Here is a 21,592-nt window from a genome sequence, read left to right on the forward strand (position 1 = left end):
CATACCTGTTACTAAGATCCTTTCTTAAATGTTCTCACATAGCAAGCTGCATAGACCTTATTCATGGTAACAAATGACTTGCTTTATCTTCAGTTTTATCTCCAGTTCAGAGAGCCAAATGACTGTTTCAACATGCTATTTTAACTACTCCTTTATGTCTGCTAACATAGAGGCCTAATGTAGTCATCTAACATTGATAAATGTCATAAGTCAGTAATGTGCTATGTGGCTTCCCCAGAATGTTTCGCTCTTGTTCTGACTGTCTGGATACGAGAGAGAGCATATTTAACTTTCTTTCTGGACCCTTCTGTGGATTACCAGTGTGGTCTAGCTGATGAAATAAGTATTCACTGTACAGCAGCTCGTGAAAGGTGCCTGTCAAAATGTTAAACGTAAAACTGCTTTAAAAAGATAATACCAGTTATAATTAACAGTATGGTGTTAACACAGCTTTTTTTTTGGTCTTTTTCTTTTCCTTACGATCAGATTGCAGTAGAAAAAATTGTAACCCTAGCAGAAAAGACATGGGACTCAAACAGCCAAAAAAATCCAGTGGGTATTTGTCATAATTGCTGCTATGAAACAAATTGAGACAACTGGAAAGAGATTACCTACAATAGCACTTGGTTTTCATAAAGCTTTCATGATTTAAAGCCCCACTCTTTAATTAATTTTACTAATAAATTAAATTACAACATCCTGCCAGCCAAATATCATCTCCAAATTGTTGATGAGAACAATGAGTGACATGCTTGAGGACAAAATCAGAATGGCCGTCATACCTCGGGAGGAGATTTCAGGCATTCCTGGCTTTTAGAGATCACTGGAATATGCCACTCTCTCACACTGTGCCTCCCCCTGCTCTGTCTGACAGGCAATTTAATATTGCGTAATGTCCCTTTTGTCAGAATTATACACGATGTAGGCTCAACCTGCTGAAATGACGTTAGCAGTACTGAATCAAGCACTGTCATGTCAGAGAAGGTATGGTAATCGGAGTCAGCCATCTCCACACTGACCCTGAGATCAGGCTTCAGGAAGTAGGTGTAAGGCATGGCTTACAAAAATGTTGTGTATTTTTCCTGAAGGCTATCAGAAATCCCCAGTATCATCATAAAAGTTGCTTGTGTCAATTAGCTACTGCTCTGGTGGCAATACCTTTTCTGACAGAATGACGCGTACATAAGCATGTTGACCCAGGGGCTGGCAGATTCCCTGGGGCCATTGGGGAGGATCTGGAAGCTGTTTTGTGGGATCTGAGTGTTCCTCACTGCTCTGTGCTATTTGTACTAGAACTAGCCACTACACATTTCCTATGCTATTTCAGTGAACTCTTGCATTTAATCATTAACCTGTGTTGGCGGTAATTGGGATTGTGATGACTATAAAATATAATTTTAACCAGATTAGAATATGCCTAAGGCCAGAATCAAACTTTCAGAGGCTGACAGGAAAAGAAGTCAAAGTGCTGACAAGCTAATGTAATGTGTCATAAGCAAGAATAAAAGTCAATATATGATTTAAACAATGTGCTAATTAATACAGTACAGATACTGAAGGCCCTGGGAAACTGAGGGAGGGCTCTGTTTCCTTCACAGTTTAGAAACAGCCAGAACATACTGTCCTTGAACTAGATAACAGCAGCTCTTTGCCGAGGTAGGGGAGAAGACCCTCTCCATTTGAATCGCTAGCTGGTCTTTACCAATTTTGAGAAGAAAGCCTTCCAAAGCTAGCTGAGGTAGCGGGAAGTCCAAAAGAAAGGACTAAAATGTTTACTTGGTTTTAGTTCATCAGTCTCTTCAGTCAGCAGGTCAAATTAGTCAATTCTTTGCATTTGATGTACTGGGACAGATAATTTTAAGACCATTTGGACTGATTCTGTGGTGAGCCCTACAAATAAGACTACTGTGCTGTTTTAGTCTAATTTATCGTATGAGTGCTAGACTAAAGTAAATTGCTGTACTTAATACCTGTAGGTGAGCACAATAGTTTGCTTTATAGAAACACATTTGAACAACTTCTTAAATGCTAAATGACTTTAGGTGTGAAGAAATTGTGTGCGGTATGCTGAACCACTTGGTGAAAAATGGTATGTTTGAAAAGTTTAGGTGTGGTACAGCCTGATGGGTTTCATACTTTATTGAGAACTTTCTGGTTTGGTCTAAGGGGAGGTGATTGGTTCTATCCACTTTCAAGTAGCTTATTTACATCCTTAGGCCTAGATCGTATTGTATCATATTGTGGGTCTGAGGGTTATTTCTGGTCTGAGCCATATTTGGGTTTTGAGGGTAAAAAAAAAAGTAATCCCACTATTAAGATATTTTTCTTCCTGTTTTTAAACCATTCCTATACTTCTAGGAAGGTAAAATTAATGACTTTATTAACCACTCTTTATCTGACTGCAGTGGAGGGATCTCTTCTTCCTGAAAACATCACTGTGGTATTGGCGTGTCAGACAGTTCTGTCTTCACTTTTACTTTAGAGAAAAAAGAGAAATTCTGGGACATGCCTTTGACTGTGTTTTGAGTAAAGGCAAAAAGAGGAAATGGAGCGGGGGTGGGAAGATTGAGGGAGATGTTCAGAAAAGACAATGTGTGTAAATGAGAGACTAAAAGAATGTGAGTATGATAGAAATTGCTTCTGGGTTTTAATAGGAAAGGGAGAGCTTATTCATTTTGTCTGCTTCAGTCAGTTTGTCTGAGTCTGCCCTGGAAGAGGTCAGGGCTGTGCTGGGACAGCCACCCTCACGGTCTAGCAAACACTCTGCTGGTGGTTGCTCACAAAGAAGTGACACATTCCTTTTGAGCTGTCTAGGTTGCGTGCTCCCAGCTTGAACACTGAAGAAAATTGTGTGAGGAGGAACCAACGGCTGCAGAATTAGTAAAAGAGTTTCACGTGGAACATACCACAGTTCCTGGGCAGGATCCTGTAATCCTAGATGGGATGGCATTATACTGCACTTTCACAGTGGTTGCCCTTTTGTACTCCAGCGGACTATTTGGAGAAGCAAATGCTGTTTGGCATGAGTCTGGCCCTGCATAATTTACATTACTGTTATTGTATTTTACAGCATGCAGAATAAAGCCTCGGTTCTGAACAGAGTATGTGGAAATGTGGCTGCCATTTGTCAGTCCAGATTTAATTAGTTGCATTAGCTGTAGCAGTGAAGATTGAGCAAGCAGAATGTGCCTACACACAGGCAGAAACATCAAGAAACAGTTGCTTTTAATGGAGAGCGGCCCAATTTATAATCAGGTTTCATGCTGCTTATTTTCTGACAGTACAAGTCAGAACTGGACTCTTATCGATTCAGACAAATATGGTGGGGGGAAATTCCCAGAAACAGAACTCATACAGCTGTAGGTTACCGTCTGATGCTGCTGCTGTATCCAGCTGTTGTATTAGTATTTATTCTAGCACAACACTGCAAAAAAAATAAAAGGGGGGGGGGGAAGAAAAAAGAGTCAGAACCAGAATGCCTCACAGTAGTCGGCTCAACAAAGCCTGGCGCAGTCAACCATTTAAACACCTGCTTAAATCTCACATTCGCAGGTTCAAAACTCAGCAAATCACTTATGCATGTGCTCTAGAGCTTTGTTGGTCTGGGCCAAAGGACTGGGAAAAATGAGATTTTTTTCAATACTGGAAGAATTATGAGCTTGATGCACCTGGAATTTGTCTAGTTTATATACCTCAGCGAAACAGGTGTAAAAGAGCACTGCATCACAACAGTAGCCTCTTACAGCACTGATTTGTGCATAGAAGTGACTGCAACGTGTGAGAGATGCAGACTCAGAACATGTTGCCTCGGTCTCTGACGGCAGGTATTTTCCTGGAAGTGCAGAAGGGCCAAATTCAGACCTGAGAGAGAGAGTTGCAACTTCTTTGAAATCAGAATTACAAACACATACCCTAGATCTGAACTTGACCTTAAGCTAATTTGTATTTCCAGTTGAAATATATCGGAGAAACCAGAGGGATTTTTTTTTTTTCCCCTTTTTGCATGGAATGTTTTGATGACAAAGTTTGTTTCTGGTGGTAAAACACATGATAATATTAAATGAATGCAACTAATCATGATTGATCAGGCATGGTATAAACCTGCCTACAGTCTCTGAGAAATAAAACTTAGCTGGCATGCCACAGGTACTTCTCAAGCAGGAGGGGCTGCTTTTCTAAATAGACTGTATTTATTATGGGTGGCTGGGTATCTGCATTCTGGCTCAGTTCCCTGTAGTAAGGAACTGACCACATTACTATTTGCAAACACAGGGTTCACTCAAGTGGTACTAAAAAGAGAAGAGGTGGGGCAAGCAGAGCTTTAAAAAGAAAAGAGGAGTCAGTCCAAGTTTGTATGCAAAAAGCAACTGCATTCTGGAGAAGGACGGTACCTGGAGATCTCGCTCCCTGTACTCCGCTGAGGGCTGTGGTGAACAGTTTTCCAAATTTGCTGCTTTTAAGATTTAAACAGCAGCTTTGCTTGTTGTGAGGAAATTCGCAGTAATCCTTGCAAGCATTGCTTTTAAGCTGTGTTAAATTTGTGGCAAGGGTGTCAGGCATTTCATACTTGGCTTCCAAAAAAGAAAAAAAAAAAAAAAGAAACGAAAGACAGAGAGAGAAAAAAACTGATGTGTGTGGGGAAGAAATCTCCCAGGAATTTCTTCAAGGTTGTAGTCAGACACAGTAAGGGCTAAAGTGACAAGAAAAGCAAGGCAAAGATAAAACTTGGTATTGTGATAAGATGTCTGAGTGTAAAGTGGGAGATTGCAGAAACCTTTTGGGATTACACATGCTCATCTTGTCCTGGATATGACTGAATACAAGCTGGTTTTTCTCTAGTGACAGTTCAAAAACCCTCAAGATTATGTTCCTCTTCCTTGTTGCTTTTTTGCCAGTGGTTTTTAAAATTGGTTTTGTCAGCCTCTCAGCTCTGCAGCACTGGAACTGTCCTAATGGATACAGATTAAAGACTGAAAACTCTGCTTGTATAGGTAAGTTGCTGACCATTCAGATTAAGAAAACTGCATTTGTATTCTCTTAATTGAGCTTTATAATTTTCAAAGAGTTTTTTTACAGATTGCTTGTATGTTGTACTGGCAGAATTGATAAATCAGCTTCTCGATATCTTTTGCTTCTCAGAATGAACAGAACTAATTTTATTTAATTTGTTTTTCAGAAATCAGTCACTTGTCTGTCAGTATAACTATCAGAAAGGAGGATAAACTTTTATATGATCGTTAAGAGATCTGAACTGTTCCCTAGTTACCAAAATTCCTTGCCATAGCTTTAGTGTTTCCATATTTTCAATACATGTGCGCACACGTATTTGTGCTTCTAGACATGTAAAATTTGTGTATAGGTGTATTTTTGTATTTCTATATGCATATAGAAAGAGTATTTTAATAATTATGTATTATTATATACTTAGATGTGTGCTAGATAACTTTAAAAACTGCTCTTTCCATGTTTATTGGTGCATGTAGATATGTGTGCTTATATTGAATAATACGTCTCATACATGAATCGCAGGTGTGTTTGATACTGTAGTACTAAAGTCTCGGTGAAATGTATGACACTAATATTAGTATAATCACCTCCACTGATTTGGAACATGTAAAATGCAGGTTCCTATTCTTTACAAAGTGTAAGACAAAGAATGACAGAACCTTTCTCCCTACCCTGCTACCTTGAAGTCCAATTTTTTTTAGAAAGCTGGAGCCAATAAAGTCATGGGCTTTGCAGTAAGGAGATGAGGAAACGCCCTGTAAGGATTCAAGCAAACAGACTTAATACTTGGAGTTAATGCTTTTGCCTTAGATTGCTTGGGCTTCAGAGGGTCTGACTCAGTTCTTGACATGATTCCAGTGATTTAATAACAGGTGCCTCCTCTGTGCATTCTGCCAAGAAATACCATCTTGTAAGCAGAAAATAGAAGTATGCATGTTAAACACTCTCGTATTGAGAGAGGAGGAGCTAGGCATTTTTTGTGTACAAATTATAAACCTGACTGAAGGTTTGTCTGAGAGCCAAACACACCTAGGGTGTTTCCACACTGATGCTTGAATTCAAATGAGAAGCATACTTCTGAAAAGAATTTCCATACTGCCACCTCCTACTATGCTTGTCTTCACATTGCAGAGCACTCTCAAAGTGCACAAACTGGATTCCCTTTAGGCCAACCTAAGCCAGAAGGTGTTCCTGTAGGAGAGCATCTGTCCTCTCTGCTGTTGGTGGCCATTTGGTCCATGGGACCAGACTAGACCTGGTTCTCCATAACCTCAACCTGAAATATATGCAGTGTGTATGTCATATTCTCAGCAACTGTTGCACTTTACACAGCCTCTCCTATAGGTCCACACTATTTGCTAATATGTATGTAGCTTCCACAAGCTAATTAGGATGTATGTTAGTTATGACTTCTGCATTACTGGGTTGCCCAATTAAGAGCTCACATACAACAGGAGAATCCTACTGACATGAAGGGAATTGCTTGGCTATTGTTTAATGAGTCAAAATCCACTCTAAATATTGACATTCGGAAGGCTGCAAAGATGTGGTTTTTTATTTCAGTTGGCATATTTCGCATATTGATATACATCTCTCTTCCATTAATGGAGACATAACCTGCCCTGCATTATGTCTTTTCTGTTGAAAATTAGATACATTCAGCAGCTGTATGAATGGGAGGACTCTAGGTAAAGCACCAAAACAGAATGGCTGGTAGCTCAGCAAACTCTGCAAGAAATAGTAATAGAAGAAGTCTTTTGCATAAGAGCTGATGTTACTATGACATACTCTGAGTAATTCCATGTAACATAGAATAAATGAAAAATGTGATGTGCTAGGGTATTTTTTTAATTAAAAACCACTGGATTACAGGGGATTAAGCAAAGGTGAAACTTTGACATGAAATCTAAGACTGAAGGATGCTGTGGTGGAAGGGATTTCCCCTGTTCTTTCTTCTGTGTGCTGGATAGACAAGTCGTGTTCTGACCAGAAGACCGGATGTATGATATTCTAGTTCATTAATTATGTGAGATAGAGGGTGCAGTGGAAGCAAGTGGTAGGAAGCTGGAGGCAGGCTTTGAAGGTAATAGTGGGGATAAAAGTGGTGAGTGGGAGACATGACTCATACCACTGAACTGTGAACAACGACAGCAAGCCCAACTGTGGCTTGGTGACCGTTCTTGGTGAGCTGTAATAAATATACCAATTGTAAAATGTTCTTTATCGTCTGTGACTGTGGTGGCATCCTGCCAGCCATAAGGACTACCCTGAATTGAGGTGTCTGCTCTCTGTTAGTGAACTGTTACAAGTGACACTGGAAAATGTGTAGGCTTCTCTAGATTTGTTTTCTATACTGCCACTACAGATGAAGGTCTAGGTCATGCTCTTCTTACATTGCTAAATAGCTCACTTCTTAATTAGTTCCTTTTATTTCTAGGGATATTCAAAGATCAAAGACCTTCTCATCCTGTGGAAGGATAATGAAATCTAACCCTAAATGTCTCGCATAATTTTATACAGTTATTTTAAGAGAGATTATTTGAATCCTGACTTGGTATGCCAAGAGAGGAGAGGCCTTTCAAAGGGGCCACGTGTCCCACAACAGCATGAGAGAGAAAGTATGGGAGAACAGATCATGAGGTCAGAACAAGACTAGTCTGGTGAATGAACATATCAATTTATCGGCAAGTTATGGTAGAATTGGAAGCATTTCTGCAATTTTTGACATTGCCATCTTGATTTAATCATTTATTTTAAGCTGATGTCAGGACTGGGGACTCAGTTACCTTTAAATAACTCATCTTTCTTAGACCCCTGGGAAAACATAGAACCTTCTACCTCTAAAGAAAAATGGTCTGGGCTACACAGGAGTTATTATTCCTACAAGGTAAAAAAGTGCATAGTTGCTCCTGGGAGAGCTTTGATTTCTAACATATTTGACCATGTAAGCATACATGGTACACCAGGGGATGGGCCTTATGCCTGTTGGAATCAGTTGCCTGTGCCCTCCTGAAGTACGGCTTTAACAACACTATTTTTTTATTCTCTCATGGTGTATAGATGCTTTCCCCACTGGAGACCAAAAAGTTTCCCACAGGGCACTGTTTATCTGAAGAAGCCCCTAGAGCAGCCCCTTGCATTATCAATTTTAGACTAGATACTAGTGCCTGTTAGTCTTGGGCTACCCTAGGTAAATATATTATGTTCTGGATACTGCAAGACTGGAGGTGTACTTTGGCTCCAGGGCTGACTTTGAATACTCACTTTGTAAGTTTTAAAAGTGAAGGAAGATAGTTATTTAAAAAAAACCCCAACAATATTGTAAAAAAGTTTTTGAAGAAGGCAAAACACAACCCACATTATTGAAGTTTTACCTAATAGTAGGTTCTTAATTTCTGCACATCTCTACTAACTTCTGACATTAACTGATCAGACCTTGTCACTTCTTCAGGGCTAACATGCTGCACATTCCTACAGAGCTACAGCCTGCAATTGAAGGTGACAACTGCAGCTATCTAGGTCAGCTCTTTTGGTCAGATGCTTCTTTCTGTGTCTCAAGCTTTCCTCCTTTCTTTCTTACTGTTCACCACTCTCCTGCCATGGAGCACTGGTGATGAGGAATATTAAGTTATTCCTCTTTGTATTACATTTTTAAATTCACCTTAATTAGCTAAATCCTGGCTTCACTTTGCTCCATATAGCCTTCTGAAGACACACTGTTAAAACTTCTTATGTTGTATTCTGAGAAATATGAAATGCCAAAACCTTACTAATTCACAGCTATCCTTTCTTTGCAAGCATCGCATAAGTAGAAGTAAGAGCCAATGAAATGGGGAACTGTGTTGTCTACCCCTGTCATGACACAGGGATAAACCTGTTAAGACCCCACTGTATCCCTCTGTATCTCAGAAGAGCTGCAGTCAAGGCTTGCTTGTTTCCTTGTTTTCAGTAGCTGTCTTCCAGCTAGCTCACTTCATATTAAACTGCCTTGGGGAAAGTTGCTTGAAAATATTGTTACCAAATAGTAGTCAAGAATTCTTGAACATGGGTCTGAACCCACAGACCAATTCACAAGAAGATTCCTATTGAATTCTCTGGAAATTGGATCCAGCTGACTGTGGACAAATACTATCTTTAGCTGTAAAAACTTAGATCAAAATAGGAAGGAGGCGAATATGTTACAAGAAATGACAGAAGTGGCGTCACACATAACATGAAGCTTAATCCTGAAGAGGGCTAAGGGGTAGACCCCAGGACCAATGACTAATACTGCAAGACTCATCATTGTTTTGCTCAGTAGAAAATAGCAGATATTGATTTTGTGTTCTGTTTTCAACAAAACTGACTACTTTCTAGTATCTGATTTGAAACCTGATTTTAAAGGGAGCTGGATGACAGCATTTGCTGATGCCTTTCAAAGAGGGCCAGATGATAGGCTTCTGAACTTCATCTTTGAAAGGCAAGCCAATAACAGTATGTTGAAAGTTGCATGATCTGGGAAATAGAGGTCTGTTTTGTAGTTACTAATTTACACATTGAATTTATTTTGAAGACAAAACCAAAATATATTTTTTTCCATTCTAGTGCCCCAACCCTTGAGATCTGAGTCCAGAAAGGTAGAAAATAAAAGATATTGTAGTCCCTTGAGATCTTTTTTACCATTTCTCTTCTCATCTTCACTTGTAGATGTCTACAAGTGATTTCTGAATTTTATTTCAATTCTAAATTTGATTCTACTTCATAGTTGATTAAATCATATGATTGCTCTTGCTGTCATATCTGTGATATTATCACCTCTGTGGCTCTGGACTGGAAGAGTCCAGGAGTTGATAACCACCTTATTGTATTCACATTGTATTTCTTACCGTAGTATTTGAGCACTTCACAGCCTCTTTCCTCTCAAAAATTGTGAGTGATCAGGTTGTAGCACTTTAAACCTCATTTAAAATTAGAGAGAGAAGATACTGAGCTGTGCCTCATCTATTTTATTGTGACCTGCTGATAGCAGGATGCTGGAGCATCTTTTCCCATTTCTGGCTGTCTTCTGTTCTTTGAGCTGTATGCTTTCAACAAAATAGATAAAAAGGATGGGCTGCTTTCTTTGTAACCCAGATGAAATTTGGGTGAAGAAACCTTGTTGAAAAGATTATGGTGGTGGCTAGATATAGCGGGTTGAATTAATCCCCAGTCCAGCTGCACAGGAGCCAAATTTGAGTGAGGTTATTTGAGTGTGTGCATCTGCACTTGTATATTTTATATATATAATGTATGTATTTGGGACCATAATGAAACACAAGTTCTGGCTCACTGTGGTTTCTCTGTATCCCTGCCAGGCATACTAATGTTTCACCTTCTGCAATCAGAGCATTTCTCAGGACTCTCAATAAAGTAGCATATTTGTATGCAAAGTCATTGAGAGCTGCCAACATCATGATGACATGATTCATCGTTTTTGCTGATTCTCAAGGCATTTTTTGCATAAAGAAGCCTTTGAGAACTGAGCAGAACCTCATTCTTCCTTTCAGGGCTGGCTGTCAGGGCACTGCAGACAGCTTTTGTGTTCAGTAAGCCGATTTCTTTCACAGGGTAAAGTTCCCACTGGGGGATGCGGTTGCCAGGACACGTAAAACAGCTACAGCAGGATGCAACTCCGCGCTTTGCTTTGGCACTAAGAGTGCAGGTGAAGACACTGCTAGTTATACCTGATGGATGGTTTTATGATCGAGTTCTCCTATACCTTAAGAAACAGCCTTTTTTTTTTCTTCTTTTTTTGTTTTTTTTTTTTGGTACTTTAAGCAAAGAAGAGAGCGTGTTAAGCATAGGATCCGCTTCCATTGTTAGCGCCATAAAAGCTGAATGTTCACAGTGCTGTGGCATGTTTTACAATAGCGCTGTGTCTGTTGGCGCTTCCTGTTTACCGCTGGAAGGGGCATTCTCCGGTGGCCAAGCCGCCTGTCACTGCTGACAGTGCCCCTTATCTTTTATTGGGCGGTTATTCTTCCACTATAGCCTTTCTTCAGCTGGGGTGATTGCTTGCTTTTCAGTATGTGTGGGATTTGCTTTATTACGTGAAATTTGGTGGGGATGAAAATGGGCAGATTGATAACCCTGAAATCCTCTCTTCAAGTACAATTACTGGGGAGGCAGTGTAAATTCTTGTAGCCTGATCAATCAGCGCGCTCTTTCTTGGAGAGTCAGTTTCGTACACTCATATAAAGCTGGAAAATCCATCCTGTAAATAACAGGTCATTGTCCAGTTACCTTGGTACACAGCTCAGTAACTGTGCTTGGTTAAAGCATGTCTTCCCAGTCTGATCTTGGCTTGAGAATATCCACTGATGTTTTTCACACCTTCACAGTTTTTCTTGGTGCCTAGTTCCCTTAGTGAATCACACTTCCTGTTAAAATGTGAATTTAATATCTGAATTTGTTTTCCCTGGCTTCAGTTCTCAGCCATCAGTCCTTGTTTAATCTTTCCTGCGAAAGATTATAGTGTCCTTTAGAAAATCTGGTACTTTTTCTTTGCAAAGGTGTTTATATACTGTCATCAGTCCTTCTCCCAAGCTTCTTTCTGATAATCTAAGCAGACTGAGCTCTTTAAGTATCTCGCAGAAATGCACTTTTCGTTACCCTCAAATCAGGCTTTTTATCCTTGTTGTATACGCTTTCTAATTTTTCAGGATCCTTTAACAACCTATATCTGAGAAATACAAACAGCGTGCCAATATAGCCTGACCACTGCCGTATCCAGAAGTAAAATTATTTCCCCACTGTCATTCATTTCTACTGTGTTTATATGTGTTGTGATTTGAATTTTCTTGCCCAGTAACATGCTAAGAGGTCAGTTTTCTGTCCAGTATGAACACAAATCCTTTTCAGAGTAAGCAGTCTTCCAGATAAAATCTGTAGGTCAGGCCTATCTTTCTTGTTCTTATTTAATGTGCTCTTTATTGTGATTGAATAACAGTTCTTTCATCAGTGTTTCACATTGCTCAGTCAAGTGACCTCTGTCTTTAGCAATCTTACATCTACACAGTTGCTTTTATCACCTATACTTGTGATTTCCTCAGAGAAATAACATCAGGTTTATTTAACGAGCCACTATTGTCATAAAGGTATATTGACTAACATAAACTACATTATAGCCTTTATCAACAGAGTCTTGCACCTGCTGTTATACTGGTGACTAGATCAGATTAACTATCCAGCTTAGTCAGCCAGTTACTCCCTTTGAAAACCAGTGCATCAGGGAGAGAGAGAAACAGTGTTCATGCCTGCAGCCTCCTTCACATCTCTACTAACACTGACAGCAGCTGTGACAATGAGCTGAGGACACCAAAGCCATCCTGTATGGGCTATCAAAGAGCCCTTTAGTTTTAATGACATCCAGGCAATGCTAGCCAGGAGTAGCTAGTTTTAAACTGGCAACCTGGAGCTCACGATTTCTGTAGCCCATTAACAAACTTCTAAGCCACTCAAACCTTTCTAGAGGGGATTTGGAGGAGTTACTCCTTTAATGCTGTGGAGAATGGCATGTACATACCTAGTACGTGTGGGAAAATATGCTCCTGAAAGCTGATTGTTTGAAGAAGATTGTGGGTTAGAATTAGAGTGCTTTATGGAATTAAGTTGCTGAAAATACTTCTGCTTTACCTTCATAATCTGTTCAACAGAAATCAGTTGCATGTGCTCTGATTACATTTCACACATTGTCAAATTATTTCATCTGCTATGTGGAACATAACATTGTGGAAAAACTCTGAAAACAATATGGAAACATTCCCTAGTCTGTACAGACAAGTTAGGTGGCTGTAAAGTATTGACATTCTTTTTGAACAACTTTGATACCTGACATAGAAGAAACCCCTAAACACTTCTGCTACACGTAGTTTTTTAAAGCAGTTAAAGGACACAGTTCCCAGACCCATGGGATGTCAGAGGTCTGGTTGCTTAGCTTTCCTTAGGTTACTGAGAGAGAAAGTTTCTTTCAAAGTGCTGGTGTGAGTTGGTTAAATTGCAGTTCCTTGTAGTTATCATGAGGTGCTATTTCTGACCTTCTGTGAACTAGGGGAATTGTCACCTAACACTCACAGACCTCCTGAAGCACTGTGATAATTTGCACTTGATTCAAATGATTATCTAAGATAAGTTATCCAAGGAGAAGCTCTTCTTCCATTGCCCTAAATTCTTGATCGGGAATACAGAGAAAAAACATTATTGTTGTGAGCTATACTTGGAATAACTCAATACATATACGTAGTTTTGGTTATGAATCGATGTCCTTTAGTGACTTAATCAAATGTGTCTCTTCCTTTAAAATAATTTGTGTTGATTTCCTTTTTTCCTGCATGTGCAAAGTCAGACAATAAAACCCAGAACAAAAGCCACTGACATCAAATAGATCTTGGGCAGGGAAAAAGCTGCTCCTTAGAGCAACCCTCACAGTGGTTATACAAGAAATATACCAGGATATGGTACTGCCAGATGTCAAGCACCTCGGGAAGTTACTATCAGATGCAGTTGTTTTCAGTAGGAACTGAAGTTTATCTAAATTTTCTGGGACTATCGTTCATGGTGCTGCCAAAGGGGTTAATTTCTTTCCCCCTTAGTGTAAAATATGCTCCTCAGTGGTGATTTTTTTTTGAAAAATAAAAAGTCCTTAATTTAGAACTTAATTAATAGTTACTGCCTCAAGCCCTGATAAAACACCATAAATACATCAAATATCTTTTAATTCCTAAAGGCTCTAGCCTAATCTACCAGTTAAAAGCCCAGTTTCTAATTAGTTTGCTTGTTGCCTTGATTTGGGCTTGTTGCTGTCAGAATATAGTGGGCTTTTTAGTGTTTTGTATGTGGTTTTGAGATTTGTGTCAAACCAAAATGAGCTCAATGTGGAACTCAGTGCTGTGGTAGTCTGTTTGCTGCCTTGCTGTTTTGCAAAGTTTGTTGATTTGTTGGCAAAGTTATTACTGTGGAAAGAGGGATAAAGATAGAAGGAAGCAGCTGCAGTCAGTATTTGCAGAGCAAATGATAACGCAAATCACAGAAATGGAGTACGAGACAAGTCTGTTCCCTGTGTTGGGGCAATCAGAGACCAGAGTGCCCAGACACTAGGGAGAATGGTAATTTCCCTGGACAGTCTTCTAAAAAAAATAAAAAACACTGTGCATGTGACAACGGACAAAACAATAGTTCTAAAACCAATGCATGAAGCAATACAGTCATCCTCCTCTCCTAATGATGTAATATTAAATTTTTGACAAATTATTATTAGATAACTATGTCAAGGGTATTCTTTCTCTTTGCTCTTTGCTGCTTTTGCTAGCTGAATTTTCCTATCTGTTCAAAAACATGTTTCAGATATTGATGAATGCCTTGAAGGCAGTTTGGGAACCTGTGGCCAAACCTGTATCAATGTTCCAGGGTCCTACATCTGCTCCTGTTTGCCTGGCTACACTTTGGATATTGACAAACGGTCTTGCTATGTGAACGGTAAGGTAATTTTCTTTTTGGATGACTAAAAAAGAGCTTTAGAGATTTAGTTAACATTATTTTTCAAAGTGAACGATGCCTGGCTGGTCCCTACTGGACAGCGACTGGGGTGCTCTGGTTCACTGATGGAAAAACTGCCTCTTCTACTGTGTGGACAAGTGGCAAGACCAAAAGTGGGTGCCACAGAAGAGTGATGGTGAAGAATGGAAAGTATGGTGGTGGGAAGATGAATGAACATATGAAAACAGACAAATAAAACTAAACAATGACTTCCTGTTTATTAGGTATACTCTCTCTGTATGCTCGGAACTGTAAACTCTCTTGTCCTGTCCTTACTACTGCCAGGAAAACATGTCAGTACACAAGATTTTGCTTCCTTTGCCTCTTTCAGTGTGTTGGCATTGATGTCTTTCCAGTGTGTTTAGGTTCTAGGGACAGTGCTGTGAAATCGTAAGCAGGAAGCCCTTATTTTTGGTTTGGTCCATTGGCAGTTTCTTAATAAACATGACTGCTACTGCAAATTCTTTTTCTCCCTTGCTCTGTCCTGAGTGTATAAATTGATTTTCGAATTTGTAAGACGCATTTAAATTTTTAAAGTTTTTAGCCCTTCTAGGAGGAAAATATCCACAGTTATGGCCTTTGAATAACCTCCGTTTTGTCCTCAACTGATGCTACCCAGGGAAAAAAATCTATTTGGATTTTATTGATCGGCTTAACACTATATTGCATCTAGATTATGAGGTGGGAGTGCTCTGAAGTTCACCTCTCATCCCTCCACCTTGGTTTCCTAAATGTCTGGGTTTGATTTCTGTCTGGGATATGCTACAGCTCCCTTCTGTATCCAGGAGCTCAGGTTTTCTTCTTCTGACTAATGTTTACCTGGGACTTTTGCTAATGCAGGGATGGGATGTGCCAGGGCATGTTTCTGACCCAAGAAGTAGATGTACTTGAGTCCCTGTGCAGGTAGCCTTTGGGACCATGAACATAACCAGAAGTATTCTGTGTAGCTCCCAGTTTGGCACCAACAAGATTACTTCAGTCAGCTCCTAGAATCATTGTTATTGACAGCAACACGTGACTCACAAAGACCCAAGCTGGATTTTTTGTAGTCCTGCCTAAACATCTCTAGTCCCTTAAATAGAATTTGTATTTTTTTTTATCAAATGTTTTGTAAACTCTTCACTTCTGAACTTAAGAGAAGTGAAAACAAACATGTTACCTCACAGTGATATTTGTGCACAGGTATCTTTCAAAGAACAATCCTACCTTAATATTGGAGGACTTCAACTTTTTTAAAGTTATTACTAACATTTATAACACCAGTGGAAAGTGACTGGTGGTTCAGGAGCTACTGTGATGGATAAGAAACCCTTATGCTAGGTATAAACCCTTCTGTAGGGGGTACACCAAGTGAAATACCCTCATGTTTTAAAGACAGGAAGCTCTTATGCAGGTGTTGTTTACCTGTTCATTAAACCCCTGATAAAATTAAGTCCCAAATATGACTGGTGCCTCTACAATCAAAGCTGGATTTGTTCGGTCCCTGTTCCATTTACAGCCCTCATTCATGGGTACCTGATAGGAAATTAAGAGAGTGGAAAGGACAAAACCGAAGTATATAAATGCTCTTGGTCAACTAATTGGCAAAAATGCAGGCAGTACAGCTGTCAAATTCCTGAGATAAACCAACCTTGCTACACTTCACTGTTCATTTACCATTTACGTAAAGCAAGTCTTCATAGTTTAAATATTCTCACGTGGGATTGCTCAGTGCGAATAGCAGCAGAAAAAGGGAGTCACTAAAATCCTAGAAGCAGCTGTTATAACCGAGTGATAGCTTGAAAACTTGAGATACAAAACAGTCTGTTAGTATAGAAACAGTGCTGATCATCTTCCTTGTGAACAGAAGAAAATTATATCTTGGGTGCTTGTCAGAACTTTCTTCACTTGCTGAAATCAAAATTGGTCTCATTTATCTGCTGTGAAAGGGGTTGAATCAGACAACCTTGCAACGATGATGAAGGTGGAGCATCTGGCTAAAATTTGTAGAAGTGATGGCTGTTGAGTTTAAAGGCTCGGGTTTCATGTTAATAGTAAAGATATTTAGTTAAAAGGTTGCAAAACTGGTCAATAAAACCAGTTTAATTTTCAAAAGTATATGTGCAAGAAAACTGATGATAGTGCATCTTTGATGAGATCCATCCCTGCTAAATGGAGAATCGCTTCTGCATTGCAGGAAGATCAATTCAACAAGTGATTAGCCAGGCTTGAAAGCTGTCATTCTGTTGGATCTATATCAATAATTGCATTTCAAAGTCACTTGGTTAGAGCATTACTTGTATGCCATGATCTATTGTTTCAGGCAACCATGTTATAAATCCCCACCATTACCACCACAATGGGCTTTCTTCTTTGAATGTTGTTTTAGTGGTAAATTAAAGACTAGGCTGTATACCCCCAATTTTTTTTTTTTTTTTAATTAAAAAAAAATGTTTCTTTTTAAAATGAAGGCTAAAATGTGACTGGTTACACAAAAACTCCTTTCCTCTGCTACACACTTGATAGACATCCATAATATTCAAATTGCCTAAATGAAAACCATTGCGGTTTGGAAATGCAGTTAAGGTTCCTTGGGCAATCTTCACCCTGCCCTGTGATGATACCCTAAAAATAACAAAGAGGACTTAATAAAACTGGGATAGTGTAATCTGCAGCCCCAACTGTTGTGTCCTACTAATTGTACTTCCATACTTATCACCTGGTTTTAAGGCTGCATTAAGGCTATTTGGACCATCCTAGTTGCTCATCACTTTGAACCTTAATTGGATTCCAATGCCTTTAATTTTAACATATTTTATGTTAAGTTACTATGCTCTTACCCTTCACTCAGTATGAATACAGTTTTTGTCTGGAAGGAGTTGTTGCTGTTGAACTGTAGGAGTTTTAAGTACAGATCTTTTGGTTTCCTTCAGCCCTCTGCATCACAAGAAACGTCCACAGTCTCTAGCTTCTTCCTTTGCCCTGTCTTGGGATCTTCAGTTTCCCTGTTTGGATAGTTAAAGTGAGACTCCAGACCACCTCTCTGTGATAAATTCTTGCTATAGCACAATGGTTGGAAGCAGTCTTCAACTTGGAGACGCATCCATGGCATAATTCTTCCAACCTCTGTTGGCATGCATGCCATGGTTCTTCTGACCTCTGACTAGGCTGTGGGATTTGGGATTAGTGGTAACAACCACTGCAATCTCAGTTTCATGACTCAGATTGTTGACCTAACTTTCAGCATTAAATGTGAAAGGACCATAATGTTTATAATCTTATTGGTTCTCTGTGATATGCCTAGAAAGTTATCATTAAAATACGAGATGGTTAGATCCTGAACTTTTTCTTTGGCTAGTATAATACTGATGAGAACTTAATGCAGCAAAAATGCAATGCTTATCTATTAATTGGTCTCTTTTTGTTTTCTCCACACCAGACCCTGCACCATTCCTACTTTTTAGCCATGGAAATGCCATCTTTAGAATTGACACTGAAGGGACCAATCACGAAAGATTGGTGGCTGATACTGGTCAGTCAACGCTTATGGATTTTCATTATACAGAAGAGAAAGTGTATTGGGTAGACTCTGAAAGGCGACTACTTCAAAGAATTCACCTGAATGGCACAAAACAAGAGGTAAAGTAATTAGTTCTCTGGAATTCTCCAAGTTAATGGGCATAAAACCCTCTACGGAAACCACCTGCTCTTTAGGTACAATTCTGCTGTTCCTGTTCATTGATTATCACTTCAGACTTATTTAATAGTTTTTGCTGTTGTAATACTTATGGTCCTGAGTCTAGGCTGTTTTACTGGCATTCACAGTACATTTAGTATTTTCTGTGGATCAAGTGAAGGGGAGTTAAAAATGAAGGAGAGGAAATTCAGACAAACTGAAGCTTTGGAGACAATGTTTCTATCAGTTTTAAATTAATCCCTGCCATTATGGAAGTTTGTCTTCCAGATTACTGTAACTCAAACTGGCACAAATGGTATGAGAAGAATGTGCTTGAATTCCTACTCATTTTTTCTCAAACCTTTTATTGGTTTCTATGGTTGCATAAATGCTTCTTTTAGCACTTCATCCTTTGTTCAGAAAAAGCTGTGCAGTTCATTGCATCTGGCTGATTAAGAAGGGCAGACAGGCTGTTGTGGCTGAACTTTAATGCTGTGAGAGCCTTTTGTTTGAGAGAGATTGCCAGTGTTCATGTACCCATGTGGAGTCTTCACTGATGTATTTTACGCTGATTTTTAACGATCAGGGTCCAGCAACAGTGTGTTAGGAAGTCTTCCATCTGTAACAGTACAGGTCTGGGTGCTTCATAGTGTACCAAATGCAAGAAGTTGTAGCTAAAAGATTAGTCCAGTGTATTTCTCATGGAGAACAGTTTCCCCTTTCGCAGGGCGTCACTCAGTTCAGAAGGGGTATGGGTAAATACAAAGACCAAATGAAAGTGATTAAACAATAAGAAAGAGAAATATCTACAGGTCTAAGAGAAAATGAAGCAGGCAAAGGAATGAAATGGGAAGCTTCAGTCTGGCACTGTATTCCCTATACTGAAAGTCAAGTTCAGGGTAATCATTAGGATGCTTCTTGTTGTCAAATTTTTTTTTGTTTACAGAGACTATGTTACATAGACAAAGGCATTTCAGGATTTGCTATTGACTGGATAAATCAAGACATTCTCTGGGCCAATAGACAGAAAGCAACCATAGAAGCGACAGACATGAATGGGAAGAAACGCCGAGTTCTTCTAAGAGATGTTGGTCATCCCACAAGGATTACCGTTGATGCTGTGCAAAGGTAATTTTAACTAGGTTAGTAATTTCATTGAAATGGACTCAAAATATGCAAAGTACTATGGTTGCAGTTTATAGGCTGCTGGGCTAGTCTATCTGTGCACAGTGTGTTATCTATGGTCTAATACCTCCTTGAACTTTGACGAAAGAGGGTAAAAGACTAGTAAGCGTATAAGAGATAAATAGAGAAGTGTGTGAGAAAAGCCCACCGAAGTCTAATGCAGAATCTATACCTCTTGGTCATCAGGGAAAATTTTGCTAGCGAGGAGAGCTGAGGGAAAAGAGGCATTGCTGGTCCTTTCTGAAAGACAGCAAAGTTTCAGGGCAACAGAAAGCAGGATTGGAGCAGCAAGCGGAATGATGCCTGCAAATGCTGGGAGTCCCTTGTGCTCCAAACCTGGCACACTTAGAATATAAACTGGTAAGTTTTCTGAAAAAAGGTCTAAACTTACAGTTTTGCTCCTGTTTCCCTTGTCTCTTTGTCAGTTGCTCTGAATATTGGTTCTGAATCTACCATTGCTACTTTATGTCATTAGTAATTTTGCCTTCATAAAGATTCTTCTTTCAGCTTCAAGCCATTTACACTGAGAACCATGCTCACATAAGAGATTTGGCCTTCTCAAGTGCTATCAATATGAATTGTCACAGTGGTGTCTCCATGCTAATTTCTCTTTACACATAAACCTTTTCGATTAAATTTGCAAAAATAAAAGCTCGAGGAGACTTTGAGATGTTTCTGTTTTGTACAGCAAAAGCATGTTTTTGTTGCCACTTTTGATTTGCAGTAAAGTTACTCAGTGTGTGAAACTATTTTAATATTAAGGCTTACGTGTCCTTTTCTATGACATTTATACATAAACCAATCTTCTGATGCTAGTAGCATTACTAGTATTCTTTGGACTCTTGTCATTTGGGTAGGATTTAAAGGCCTGAACATCAGCCTATATATTTTTTTTTCTGATTTGCTTTTGTAGTACTTACTAATGTACTAGTACTAATGTAGTACTAGTACTACTAGTACTAATGTAGTACTTAGTGATCTTGGAAATATTCGCAAGTCCTCAAACCCACTGCCAAATGCCATCAAAACACATGTTACAAATTCCATTATAGGCATATATTTGCTGAACTTAGGCAAAAGGTTGGGGAGACTTTTGAAACACACCTAGATGTGATTCACCATGCATAAAAGCTGTACTCATGTGCTTCCAGGGAGGCCAGTAAGCCAGTAAGAGACTGTAAAGAAAGTAGACTCCAAGAAGTCTAACGTCATTTTTATGCCCTATGGCAATTTGCTTGTATGAAGACTCTGAGGGCTCTATTTTTAATGTGAAGTGAATTAAACCCCCCCGTATGTTTACATGCACAGGCATAAACATGAACTAAATCTGATATTAACGATGTCTTCCTTCAAATGCGTGCAACTCTTAATGAATGAATGTCAATGTGATACCCTAATAAGAGAGTTTGTCTCAAAAGATGTGTCTGGATATTAGCAGTGACAGGATTATTTTAGTAGTAATAATATAACTGTTGCTGTAAGATTGATTTAGTTTTTTAATGGTGTTTAGAAATCCCCCAAAATAAGGATTAAGACTAAAGAAAAATAGAGGCCAAATACAGTAAAGGCTGGCAATTACTCAAGCCAGTTTGTAATCTTCACTCTTCTTCAGTCTTTCTGTTTGTTCATATCATATCCTGTCCCTACACTGATTTGCAAAGGTTGTGCATAGAGACTATAACCACCTTTATTTCTTAGTTTCCTTTTCTGTAAAAAGTGAATCCTAGCATTTGTCCAAACTTCCAGAGTAGTGACGTTTCTTAATAACAAGTGCTATAGAAATGCAAGCAGATATTAATAAAGTGTTTAAAAATGGCAGTATAAAATTGGGCTGTCCTTCTGGAAACGTGTTTTCAACTATACATTAATAACCTATGATAACTGCAGACTATGTAACAGTGAGGAAAAGCTGTGAGACAAGGGCTGATTCTTCCTACTGGTTCAGTATAGTCCCTTGTCAGTGAGAGCTAATCCATTTTGGGGACTTTAACAGATTATTAACATAAATATAGTAAAGCTGGCTTTATGCTACATTGTTTTGTACATATAAATTTTGCAATTTTGTGAAGAAAAGGCAAAATGATGATGCTTCTTGGAATTTTTGTGCATAAGAAACCCAAGCAAAGAATCTAAACCCAAACATTAAAAAATAAAATATACATGAATGAGGGATAACTTGCTATTTTCGAAGAA

At 39.0% G+C, this 21,592-nt stretch overlaps 1 protein-coding gene across 1 annotated transcript in view; it reads left to right on the plus strand.

Annotated features, from left to right (window-relative positions):
• The first annotated feature begins 4,568 nt into the window (after positions 1-4,568).
• EGF (epidermal growth factor) overlaps positions 4,569-21,592 on the plus strand; it is a 62,544-nt gene continuing 45,520 nt past the window's right edge. The window contains exons 1-4 of the mRNA XM_050895945.1: positions 4,569-4,991; positions 14,368-14,499; positions 17,978-18,177; positions 19,161-19,342. Coding sequence (XP_050751902.1) covers positions 4,865-4,991; positions 14,368-14,499; positions 17,978-18,177; positions 19,161-19,342 — 641 coding nt within the window. The 5' untranslated portion in view covers positions 4,569-4,864. The remainder of the gene's footprint in view (positions 4,992-14,367; positions 14,500-17,977; positions 18,178-19,160; positions 19,343-21,592) is intronic.

The sequence above is a fragment of the Gymnogyps californianus genome, chromosome 4, assembly GCF_018139145.2.
Source record: "Gymnogyps californianus isolate 813 chromosome 4, ASM1813914v2, whole genome shotgun sequence".
Classification (NCBI taxonomy): domain Eukaryota; kingdom Metazoa; phylum Chordata; class Aves; order Accipitriformes; family Cathartidae; genus Gymnogyps; species Gymnogyps californianus.